Source organism: Lactuca sativa, chromosome 1 (assembly GCF_002870075.4).
Source record: "Lactuca sativa cultivar Salinas chromosome 1, Lsat_Salinas_v11, whole genome shotgun sequence".
Taxonomy (NCBI): domain Eukaryota; kingdom Viridiplantae; phylum Streptophyta; class Magnoliopsida; order Asterales; family Asteraceae; genus Lactuca; species Lactuca sativa.
In genome coordinates, this window is record NC_056623.2 from 60,548,014 (window position 1) to 60,560,954 (window position 12,941).

At 37.0% G+C, this 12,941-nt stretch overlaps 2 protein-coding genes across 2 annotated transcripts; one reads left to right on the forward strand and one right to left on the reverse strand.

Moving 5' to 3' along the window:
* Positions 1-10,692: 10,692 nt before the first annotated feature.
* LOC128127364 (uncharacterized) lies at positions 10,693-11,555 on the forward strand. The gene is made up of 2 exons (XM_052765840.1): positions 10,693-11,020; positions 11,089-11,555. Exons 1-2 carry the CDS (start codon positions 10,693-10,695, stop codon positions 11,553-11,555), a joined length of 795 nt encoding a protein of 264 aa, XP_052621800.1.
* A 796-nt stretch (positions 11,556-12,351) lies between these two features.
* Positions 12,352-12,732, reverse strand: LOC128127370 (uncharacterized mitochondrial protein AtMg00810-like). Its single transcript, XM_052765843.1, has one exon. It carries the CDS (start codon positions 12,730-12,732, stop codon positions 12,352-12,354), a length of 381 nt encoding a protein of 126 aa, XP_052621803.1.
* Between the last annotated feature and the right edge of the window lie 209 nt (positions 12,733-12,941).

The following is a 12,941-nucleotide window of genomic DNA, read 5'->3' on the forward strand; positions in this document are numbered from 1 at the left end:
GTATTAGTGTATCCATTGTTGGTGATGACTCTATTTCTGGCTCCATTTCATTGTGCTCACTTGGCTTAGTATCGACTTGTCCATCCTCGTGAGCTGAGTAGTCGGTCTCTATCTCCGAATAATCAACCTCTTCCTAATCTGGCTCATCACTAGTCGAATCTCCCTCTGACGTCTTGGATAGCTCTATATCTGAAACACTAGCAGCCTCCTCAGAATCATCATCTTCGAAGGGCTCCTCCTCCGATGTCAGGGCGAAGGTGGCAATGGGACCTGTGGGGACTGAGTATCCCCGGGTGCCAAGGCATACGATACTAGCTTCTCTCCATCAATGATTGTAACTGTCATCTATAAGCCCATATCTGCCATAATGGCTCGGTGCTGCTGCATAAGACAACGACATCAAATATGTTTAAGAGTGAGAATGTACAATAAAATCAATACAAGTAATTATAGGGTGTAAGTACTTATAAGATGTTACCAGTAATCCAGTGGGTCCCTATGTTGTGGCTATCAGATATGTAACTCATGACAATTACTCTTAGTCCAAAAGAATCCTCAAGCGTTTAGATTGCCAACTATGGTATCCAAGATAATTCGTGCGTCGCTCAGACCATAATAAAACTCAGGTGCACAATTAGGTCTTGTTGCGGTATGACTGATGTACTGTACTTGATGGGTTTTAGCCATAAGAGCTTTCCTATGTGCGCATGCAAAACCCTATTGCTCGGATCTAGGCTTTCTAATAAACATGCTTTGAATCCAAGTCTTCTAATGACTAATTAGGTTAAATAACAACATTGAAACAGATCTAGAATCATACCTTTGAGTTCCTTGTTGATCTTGAGGTCTTGGAGCTTCTAGAGTCACAAATGTCACTCCTCTAATGGCTTACAAACACCAATAGCAAGAAGAATGATTTAGGAGAGAGGAGAGGGGAGGAATTCGGCCAGGGTTCTCTTACTTTATTGAGATCTCTCGAATTCCCTATGCCATGGGGTCTATTTATACTTGTAGACTCCTTAAGGGTTACAACCTAAACCCTAATTGGATAATCTTCTCTTAAGGCTATCCAAATCCATTCCATAGATAAGCCTTTGGACGATTTTGGCTATCCTAACACTCTTAGAATTCGTCCAAAGCATATCCCAATGGATTTACAGTCTAAAGCTTAACTATCAAACAATTGACAGTTTATACCCCTTTATTTAATTAATCTCTTTAAGTCACCAAATTAATTCTAATTAATTCTATGACTTATATTAATCAAATAACAAATATATTATTCATTATATTATTCTCATAATATATTAATAATATTTACTCTCTCTTAATAAATCATCCTATCAAGTTGCTATGGTGAAAGCAACCCAAAAGGACCATGCACAACCGGGTCAAATACTTGTCTAATATAGTTGCAGCCTTAGACACTATTCCAACAGTACTAACATTAGATATCATATATGACCTAAAATCTTGAGTTTGTGTTCTTGTTGATTTCGTTGTGTGTGTGTGTGTGTGTCTATGTATATATATATATATATATATATATATATATATATATATATATATATATATATATATATATATATATATATATATATATATATATATATATATATATATATATATATATATATATATATATATATATATATATATATATATATATATATATATGCATTCTTCTCATGAAGGGTCTGAGTTTATATAATTCTAAATCTGAATTATGTTTGTCTATTTTAGTAATTCTTGTTTTGTACTTCAAGACTATAGTGTAAGGGTCGGACAACTAGGAAAAGTCGGAGGACATGACCATTTTTGCGTATAATCGTTCTGATATCCAGCAACCCAAGTGACAAGTTTGTTCTAGACACCTCCTTAGAAGTAGGTTATTAGTAGTCTAATTAATAATGATACTTTTGTTGTTAAGCTTAAATGATAAGCCTACTCGGAGTTCTTAGTCTAATGCTATAGTCGTAAATTCCTAAGAAAATACTAGCTTACTATGACCCATAGCTCTCATACTAGTTTGTCACACCCTCAGACAGAAATGGAAACGTCGAGCTGTGCAATGTTTCTTTTTCGATCATAGACATTAATTATATTCAACAGTACATGAAAACATAATGCCAAAATTACTTTTTATAAGAATACATGTGGGTTGAAACGTCTCCAAACGTATCTCCAAGTACTGCCACATCTAATTTTCAGTGTCGTGTGAATAAATGTGGTTTGTAACATCAGCATAGTGTTGGTGAGTTCACAGGTTTGAATAATATGGCTTAAGAATACATTTTTAAGATATAACTAATTTAATTATAATAATTGTTGAGAGTAAAACTTGAGACACACTTGAACAAACGTTAGAACAAGTATAGTTGTGGAATTAGTTAATCTCAATGGATGTAAAAGCTCATCAATAATAAGTTAATGAGTTAGATAGTTAGTTGCGGAAATATAAGGAAGCATAAATGACAGTAGGTGATATATCAAGTATACACATAAGTTGATTCATAACATGAAATGCATTTAAACCAAGTTAGTGAGTGAGATCAATCTTGGTGACAAAGTCACGAATGACTTGCTCCGAAGAGAAGTATCTTTCAGTTATGAGATGCGAAGATAAATACTTGAAGATAATTTAGATTGATAAATGAGTAAAAGATCTGTATTGATTGAGAAAGAGTGAGCTCTATTTATAAAGACTCATGAATTACACTTGATTCACTCTCTAAGAGTAGCCATGCAAGGCATATTGGACAATAGAGAGTATTACAGAAAGATAAACTAAGTAAAGTAAGAAGACTGCAGTTGACTAGATGACTTCGGATGTGGCTGCTGATGGAGCTTGACTGCAGATGCTTGTAGGCTGCGGTAGGCTAAATTAAGAGGGTCACTTTATGTTTCAACAATTTCCCCCTAAGTGACCTCTAATGTTTTTTTCACTTATCAAGTTTAAGGAACTTGATCAGGATCCACCAAAACTTCCTGATATTTTCCAACCAAGTGATCCTCCTTAAAATTTCAAACTTGACTTCGGTAGTCGTATGTTTTGATTTTTCCACTGCGGTTCGACAGATTTCAAGTTGCTTCTTTGTGAGGTGGTTCATGGAGGTTATGGAAATGAAGTACTTGAGTTGATCAGTTTTCCTTCTGAAGATGACTCCAAGTTCAGGGAAGTTTGTTGTGCCCATGGATCTTTCTTGATAGCCTTCAGTTGGCGTCAGTGCAGGATTTAGTGGGGGTAGATCAAATTTCTTGGCAATGGTTGGGTGGATATCTGCATCAATCTTTTGGAAGTCGCCGACAGTTTCCTTCAGATAAGTACTTTCCCTTTCAAGTGATATCTTCATCTTCAGATGCTTTTCACACTTTTTTTGGAACACCTTTGCTATAAGAAAAACTTCTTATGGGTTCATACAGGGGAAGTCAGCTTGGGTGCGGATATAGTCCAGAGTCCTTCTAGTGAGTGTGTATTGCATGAAGTTAGCCTTCATGAATTTACGGGGCTTGAAGTTCTTAACTGCTAATAGTCTATCGTTAGACCATATCTTCTCAATGGGAGAGGCATGCTTTGCATAGAACCGGTTAAGTCTCTCGAATTCCATTGGCAGTCTTTTGTGATCAGGAAAGCTACGGTCAAACTGCTCAAATGTTGTGAAGTATTTAGCATTTGGGGAGATAGGAACATCCCAGTAGCCATCCGAAGGGGATTCAGCATACGTGAGGTATGGTTTGCAATCGTCATCCAGCAGTCTGCGGTGGGGATTGATCCAGGAATTTATCAAGGATTCATCCATCACAGTGTCAAAACCGCATTCTCTCCATATTAGCTCTACACGTTTAGCTGCTTTCCAGTCAGCTTTCTTCTGTTTGCTGACAGGGGAGTCATTTGAGCTTGGAGAAGACATGTGATCCACCAGATTCTTGAAGTGAGGGGGAGTTTCAGGTCATTCAGGGGAAGGAATGATTTTTTGTTGCGGTGGAGGAGATGGAATCTTGTGATGACATGGTTGCGGTGAGAGTTGTGGTGAAGGAATCTTCTGAGAAGCACTGTTGGATTGATTATCTTCTTCATAGTGTTCTTCTTCTCTATGTTCTTCTTCACTTCCCCCTCTTAAGGAGTTTAGAAACGAAGCCTCCTCAAGCCATGGTTTGAGACCATCTACTTTGGCACACACTTCTTGGAAATGGACTTTGTAAACATCAGCTAGTTGCTGATTGTCCGGAATGGTGGTGTTAAAGAGTAGCCAATGAATCTCCTTTGTTAGTTAGAGGATTTCAGGACCATGGAAGTTTAAAGATAAAGAGCGTTGGAGTTTGTTGATGGTTGCATGGATGACTGAAATAGTGGACTCATAAGCAGTGTGAGTCTTAGTTATCAGTTTCTGGGACAGAGAAGATTGGTCCGCAATGGCTGCTTACAGGTTGTCTTTGATTACGGATACCTCAGAGATGAGGCGCTCCGCAGTAGCTAGGAATTTCTTGTGATCAGCTTGACGATTATTATCAAGGGATCGAATTCCCATTTCTACCTTGAGAGAAATTCTCTCAGCGGCCAGTCGTTCCCTTGTCTCTAACCTTTCAATCCTGTCAATCAACGACTGCGGTACAGGATGGTCTTCAGATTGCGGTTGAGTTGACTTGACTGCGGCAAGTATTTGGTCTACCTTGGATTGAAGACTTAGGAATTCTTTTCTTGAAACGACCATCTTCTCTTCTTCTTTTTTTCCTTTGGCTTAGAGGTTGAGTGTTGAGAACCACTCGATTCCTCGTCTTCAACAAACATCATGAGGTAATCATCTGAAGGGCTGGGATGATTAACCTCTTGAAGATCAACATCATCAAAACCGAAGGTAGGAGCAGAGCTAACTTCGATTTCAATGCCTACATCTTGAGAGTCTTTGGTAGTTGGAGATGGAGAGGGCTTTGAAGGAGTCTGATCAGCAATCACCTCTTGAGCCTTGTGGATATTATAAGCAATGTTATCCATCAGAGCATGAACCTTGCAGAAAGTAGCTACGGTATTGGCATTGTTAATTGCATCTGCCCAATACTTAGCTACAGATTGGATCTCTTGTTGTTTCTGGTGAACCTGCTTTATTTGCCTTGCCTTTCTTGCTTGGGATGCCCTATAGAAAGCGGCATATTTCTTGGCTTCGGCTTCATTGGATGGTTGATACTTACTCCATGAGTTATTTAGATCGATATCGTCAATTCCTTGGTATCGCACCGAGGTGTCCCTCGGGTCCACGGGTCCTTGCACATTAGTTCTCACCGTTCCTAAACCACTTGTTACTGATGTAAGCAGAGTAGGATTTCCTGAGCTTCCTTGGTCTCCTTGACCTAAAGTCAAGTCTGGCCTCGGCTCAATTCTGGAAAAGGCTGAAGAGTCGCCTTGCGGTTGGGATGGTGTTTATAGTGTTTGGGTGACAGACAAAAGAATGGAGCACAACTCCTATGGAGAAAAGAAATGAAGACATGAAGCCCTGGAGACCTTAGGGCGGGAGCCAGATCCATCCTCTTGGGATTGAACTAGGGGGAGTCTCCACGTTGCGATGAAGCAGACGCACCACCTGCATCTGAGTGGTATTGGATGGTTGGTTCGAATGGGTGTGTGGCCACCCTAAGGACTACCGAAGCCTTTTGAGAGGCTGAGGTATCAGTCTGGTCATGCATTTGGCTTGTGGGATCGGTTTTTCTTTTCATCCGGATTGCTATGGGTTGATCATCCTCACCAAAATCATTACTGGAGGGAGAAGGAGATTGATGTTTGCTTGGTTCGACTTGTGTTATCACAGGTGGGGTGATTTTTCTTTTCTTTGAGGGATTGGCCTGTTTAGAAGCATCATTTTTGGGAGTTCCTTGTTTCTTAGTGTTGCGGGGGCCTTGACGAGCAGAGACTAGCTGTTTGCATCTTTGGGATAATGATAGGTTGGAAACAGTCGTGGAAGATGGGATTGCGGTACTACCTGGGGCAATGATTGCAGATGGGGTTTGAAGAGGCGGGGTAGGAAGCTATGGGGCAATACCTTCCGTAGCCTCAATATGATTTGATACATCAGCAGGCTCAAGACCGAGAGTAGAAAGAATGTGGGATGGTAGTCTTCTAATTGGTCCAAAAACAGACTGATCAGATGAGGGATTGTACCTTTTGAGATCCTTGGTGACAAAGAGGTTGATATCTTTGCCCATGCTAATTATTGCATCCGCATGGAGGTCTGAGATGCATAGAGACCAGAATCTTGCAAACATGAGTTCGGTAGGGTTCTCTCTTGGGCTTTCCTTTGGAATGTATTGCAGAAAATCGATCCATAGTATCTGACCGTAGTTGACGTCATGGTCTGTGAAGATGCTCCATACGAGTTCTAGGAGCTTGAGTCCCATGTTGTCCGTGCCTCCGGTTCTCCCGGATAAACTGCGGATAAGAAAATGGCAAACAAATTGCCATACTGCAGGCAATTGGTTTTTCTTGAATTCCCCAATGTCTTTGATTTTCTTCAGATATCCTATATGGTAAAGAACAGAAAGGATGTCCGCCATGGATGGAGTAAAAATCTTGACGGAGGGATGAACAAGAAGGTTAATGGCACTGAGAAACTTTTCTTTAGTCAAAATGACCAAAGAATCATTAATTAGGTTTAAATGTACTTCTTGAGGATTCTCAAGTGGTTGATACGCTGAGAAGGCGCACTTGAATAGGGTTGAAAGGGGGACAACGTCTGTGAAAGAATCAAACGGTCCAAATAGAGGTTGATTTGACAGAAATTTGATCATCAGCTTTGTGGGAGCATTGTAGAATGAATGCTCTTCGAACACAGCTCTGAAGTTGCTAGAGGCAATCGAAGGAGTTAGATATCTTGAAGCAGGGTATGAACCAGTAGGGTTTACTTATTCAGATGCTTTGGAGTGTTTCTTGGATACACCGGATTTCACCATTGTAGGATCTTGAAGAAAGCTTTGTAGGAGAGGGAAAAACAGAGTGCAAGATGAAGGTTGAAGTTTAGAGAGCGTAAACTTTTCTTTGGGAAAAAGAAAGGGGTTTTATAGTGACTTATGGAAGCGGGTAACGATTTTACCCTAAGTGAATTTGGGTAAAACATTTGGGTGTTTATTTCGAATTAAGAGAATTAATCTCAACCACAGATTAAGAAAAGGATTAAATATGCTATTTTGAGATTTAGCCAAAGGTGGTTTGCATTTAATGTAATGTCTGGTTTAAGACCATGTCTGGAGAATGTATGGTGAGGGTGAGATTAATCTTTTGGGAAAAGGGAAGTTGTAACAGATTTGATGTTTTAGGGTAATAGGAAGAGGCAGATTAAAGGATTTGATTTGGAAAATCTTTTTTTTTTGTCATCATACCTAAAATAGGTCTCACACGAGGTTTATTCAAAAAAGGATGAGACAGTTACACAAAGAATGTTTTTTTCTTTAATGTTTTCTCTATTTAATGAAGGATCATTAAATAGAACACCATTTTTTTTTTCAAAAAAGTGTAACCGTTTGAAAATCAATTAAAGTGACTGCGGACTGAAACTTCATTGCGGATGGATCATATGTCGTCGGATGGATGACTGCGGTAGAAGAACTGAGAGGAGTACTTGAACATAGATTAGTAATAACAAACATGAATGACCATTGAAGTAAAAGGGGTCGTTTGATATGCTATCTAACTGGGTCCAAAGCGGGACTGGGTCCATAAAATACCAATTAGCAAGTTTGATATTGATTTTAGATCAAGGGACTCGGTCCAACATTAGGACTCGGTCCAATGAAAATAGAGGACTCGATCCTTTCTTTAAACTTGATGGACCGAGTAAAAAAAACAAAGCTGCGTCGATGCCCTATATCCCTCCCCTATTAATTTCCTTGCGACAAAGCAAGAAGTAATTAGCGATCCAAAGCTGTCAATCAAAGCAGCGATCAACAACAGCAAAGTAGCGATCAACAGCAGCAACAACATCAATCAAGAACAAGTTTCTTTTTCTTTTTTTATCCTTATCTTTTCTGCATTCATAAGCAGGGGCAAAAATGTCCAGCATTTATTGATTCTTAAAATTTCAATGTTTTTCATGTTCTTGATCAACGGGTTTGTTTATCTTATTTTGTCCTTATTTGTTCTACATTCATAATCAAGGGCAAAACTGTCCACAATTTATTAATTCTTAAAATTTCCATGTTTTTCATGTTCTTGATTTTTATGTCCAGAATCTTTTTTTTGTCCTTGTTTTTTCATGTTGTTGATTCTTAAAATTTCCATGGGAGCATGCTTGTTATTTCGTAAATCTTGAAAACAAGATGTGAATTTTTTTTTTGATTAATTACTATATATCTTCCAAAAACAAAATTGGTGCATATGAAATTATGGTGGTGTCGAATTTTAAACTTTAACACAAGATGTCATGAATTCTAAACTTTAACACACATACATTAATTAGTAGAGTGACTTTGAAAATTATACATAACTCAAGTGGTTGTGTAACCATATATCTTTGTGGTATTGTATTTCTTTAGAGCTGTGAATGTTATATATGAAAAAGGTAAATGAAAAAGTAAAAGTTTTGATAATAATATGTAGAAAGTAAATGTTGGAAACATTCCAATTCGTAGAATAGTAGTGTGAATCTAAGGCAAGAGGTTTATGGTGGAGATGTTACTTTTATAAATATATGATTTTTATTTTTATTATAAATATTTCTTGAAACATTCAGACACTAGAGTGTGGTATTTTTTTACTATGAATTAACATTTTATTATTTTTGATGAATTATTTATTTATTCATTTATCATTTTGTATCTTTTTATCTTTATAACATTTTTATTTTATCTGTTAATAATTTTTTATATTTATAAATATGACATATTTGTGTACATATATATATATATATATATATATATATATATATATATATATATATATATATATATATATATATATATATATATAGTTGTGTATATGTGGTCAAATTTGTGTATATGTATATATATTTGTGTTTATGTGTGCTAATTTGTGTATATATTTGCATAACATGTTAAACATTTATTTATTCATTATACCTGGCAGAAAAGAGAAGTAGAGCTAGTTGGTCTTCGGATTTTGTGAACAAAACTTTTCTTGATGCATGTATCGAAGAACTGACAAGTAACAGTCGGGAGGGTAGTGGTCTCAAAGGTACCTCATGAAATACAATAGCTGAAAAACTAAAAAAAGAACATGACTTTGTTTTTGACAAGAAACAAAATGAAATATCGTTATGACTACTTGAAAAGCAATTATGCAGTTTGGTTGAAATTAAAAAACAAAACTGGGAATCTCTATAATCCTATCACAAACACATTTCAAATGACGGATGAAGAGTGGAAAGCGGAGGCGAATGTACTCTTTTAATTTAAAACACATTATTTTTTTAAAGTATAATAATAAAATAAAATTTTCAAACAGTTGAACAAGATGGTCGAGAATTTAAAAAATGCACCCCTCCTTTACCCTGATCTATGCACCCAGTTGTTTGACATGGCGACCTCGACCGGTGCTGCTAGTTGGGGACCATCTTCGACACTCCCTCACCCTGGAGAAGTCTTTACTACACAAGATTATGAGGATATTGAGATGGTAGATACACCACCTCGAATGGATATCCCAGCCTCAGCTTCAACAGTACCCCCACCTACAAGTGCATCACATGCAAGTGGAGATTCGTCTGGTCGGTCCAAAAACAAAAGAGGAAAACGAGATGCACCCACAGACACGCTAGATGATGACAAAAGAGAGGTTGGCAAGGAAATTATGAAAGCGGCACAGGCGTTCGCGCAAACTAATAATCTTGACAAGGAGATGGATGAATGTATTGAAAAATTGAAAGGCCTGGAGTGGGGAGATTCTGATCCGAAATACATCACTACTCTTATGTTGTTTGCTGAAAATGCTGGTAATAGGAAAATTTGGTTACGCCTCGAGTCTTCGACTCGTGAGTTGTGGGTGAAAAGTGAGGGAAAGAATTTTGGATTACTTGGTTGACTTTAGTATGACTTTAGGATGTTTTTGTCTTTATGCTTTATGGATTTACATTATGGTACATGTTATAAATTTTTATGTGTAGGGTTGTTATATGTTTTGTTTAGGATTTTTAAGTTTAGGTTATTTATGTGTTATGTTTAGGATTGTTACTTGGTATTGACTTTTATGTTATGGATTTTTATGGCATGGATTTTTATTTTATGGAGTTATATGTCATCCATTTTAATGTTATTGATTAATGTTATGGTTTATGTTATAAAATTTAATATGTAACAGGATACATATGGATAAGGAAGGTGAGTTTTTAGGTTTCCTTATACTCTCATGCTATTGGTTGATATTGGTTCGAAAAAGAAAAAAAAAGAATTGAAAGAATAAAAGCTAACGAATCGGAAGAAACCGGGCATGCATATACACAAAATTTGATAGACGGATGTCCTATAAAATGTTTTGATATGATGCGTCTTTCACAAGATGAATTTGTATTATTATGCAATCATTTTACTCAAAGAAATTGGTTGCAACGTAGTAGGACAATAAACGTTGAAGAGAAGATGGCTATATTTTTACATGTTATAGGACATAATGAACGTTTTCGAGCTGTTAAAGAAAGGTTTCATCACTCCATACAAACGATTCATCAATGTTTTCATGAAGTGCTAAAAGCAATGATGTGTTTTGCAAGAGAAATTATTGTACCAACATCTTCTAATACACCAAGAAATCCCTCGGAACGACATAGACGGCTAAAAAACATTTTTCCTGGAGCATTAGGTGCACTAGATGGAACACTTGTACACGCAGTTGTGCCCGTTGATGAACAAACTCGCTATATGCGAAGAGGAAAAGGTGAATGTTATCAAAATGTAATAGGAATTTGTGATTTTGATATGATATTCACCTTTGTATGGGCTGGATGGGAGGGCGTAGCACACGATTCTAAATTTTTTAAAGAAGTTGCGTTTAATCCGACTTCTGGATTTTCATTCCCTCCACCAGGTTTGTCATTTTTCTATAAATTTTAGTATCTATATTATCTATATGATTAATTTGTCACCCATCCACAGATAAATATTACCTTTGTGATGCCGCATACACCAACACCCGTGGATTTATGGCTCCTTACCGTAATACTAGGTATTGGTTAGCTGATTTTCGAAGAAACAAAGCTTTAACAAAGGAAGAAAGGTTCAATCATGCTCATGTACAACTTAGAAATATCATTGAACATGCTTATGGTGTATTGAAGGCGAGATTTTCAATTTTAAAACGTATGGCTCCTTATCCTTTTCCAGTGCAAAGAGACATAGTTATTGCCTGTGTCGCGGTCCATAATTTTATAAAGAAATATGATATTCAAGATGACCTATTTACGGACTTTGAACAAAACACTATGGTTACTCCTAATGTGGGAGGTGGAAGAAGTGAGGGCCAAAACATACAAGGCATAGAATGGGGTTCAGAAGCCGTTGAGTATATGACTACTTTGCGTGACCAGATTGCTAATCAGTTACTTTCAAATGGTTCACGTTAAATGATATACTTTTTATTATGTATGACAGTGTGTATTTGGGTTTCGTATTACACTTTGTATTTGGATTTTAAATTATGTATGTTTATTTTGGATATTATGTGATAATTTTTATTTTTATAATTATTTTATCCAGCACAAAAGGACAACATAAGGATAATATGGTCATTTTTATCATTAAGCACAATCAGTCAGATAAATAATCAAACAACATAAATTCAATCAGATGTGGACTCAGTCAACATTTCTAACCCAGTCAGCTTTTAACTCAGTCAGCTCTAACCCAATCAGCAACTATCAAACGACCCCTATGTATGATATATGGTTACGGTACATATGATATATCAAAACCATCTATCATAAATAACTTCAACTAGGACCGCAATGGAGACCAAGGATGGTCTGCGGTACCTATCAATTTAAAAAGAATTATGGGTCCAGATTCATCATTCCTAAAATTTGTAAGAAACTATTGAGTTTTGTAGAGTTAAGTGACTTTGTGAATACATCAGCAATCTCTTCATGAGTATGGACAAAAATTAGTTCAATGTTACCTTTCAGGATGTGGACTTTGATGAAGTGATACCGTAGTTCAATATGCTTGGTCTTGGAGTGCTAAATAAGATTGTGAGAAATCGCTATAGCACTTTCAGAGACAATAGATTGGTATCCGCAGCATCCTTTATTCGTAGTCTAGTAGTTGAATTTCCATCCATAAGACTTGGGAACAACAGCTGGCTGCGGCCACATATTCAGCTTCTACGGTAGACAATGATACACAATTTTGTTTCCTTGATGACTAGTTGACTAGTCTTCCACCCAGAAATTGACATCCACCTAAGGTGCTTTTGCGATCAAGTTTGCTTCCGGCATGATCCGCATCTGTGAATACCTGAAGACGGAAATGATTTCCTGCAGGATACCATAATCCAAGAGTTTTTCTTCCTTTTAAGTACCATAGGATTTTTTTGGCTGCGGTCATGTGAGACACTTTTGGGTCAGCCTGGTACCTTGCGCATACACCCGTTGCAAAGACTATATTTGGTCGAATTGCATTGAGGTACATCAAAGAGCCATTAATATCTCTATAAGTCTTGTGGTCAACAGATTCACCTGAGGGATCAGCAGATATCTTATAACCGAAAGCCATGGGGACCTTAGCTGAAGAACAGTTGTCCATTGAATATTTCTTTAACAGTTATGAGGTGTATTTTTATTGATGAATGAATATCCCTTAAGGGACTTGTTTCACTTGAAGTCCTAGAAAGAAGTTAATCTCTCTCTATTCATGCTCATTTGTAACTTGTTGGTCATGAGCTTAGTAAAGTCATCCACCATCTTTTGATCAGTTGATCCGAAAGTGATATCATCAACATATATTTGAACAAG

Bases quoted from the DNA above. Each gene is read 5' to 3' on its own strand.
- LOC128127364 (XM_052765840.1), top strand. From the start codon at position 10,693: ATGTGTTTTGCAAGAGAAATTATTGTACCAACATCTTCTAATACACCA. The intron at 11,021-11,088 runs GTTTGTCATTTT...ACCCATCCACAG, and splicing joins ATTTTCATTCCCTCCACCAG to ATAAATATTACCTTTGTGAT.
- LOC128127370 (XM_052765843.1), bottom strand. From the start codon at position 12,732: ATGGACAACTGTTCTTCAGCTAAGGTCCCCATGGCTTTCGGTTATAAG.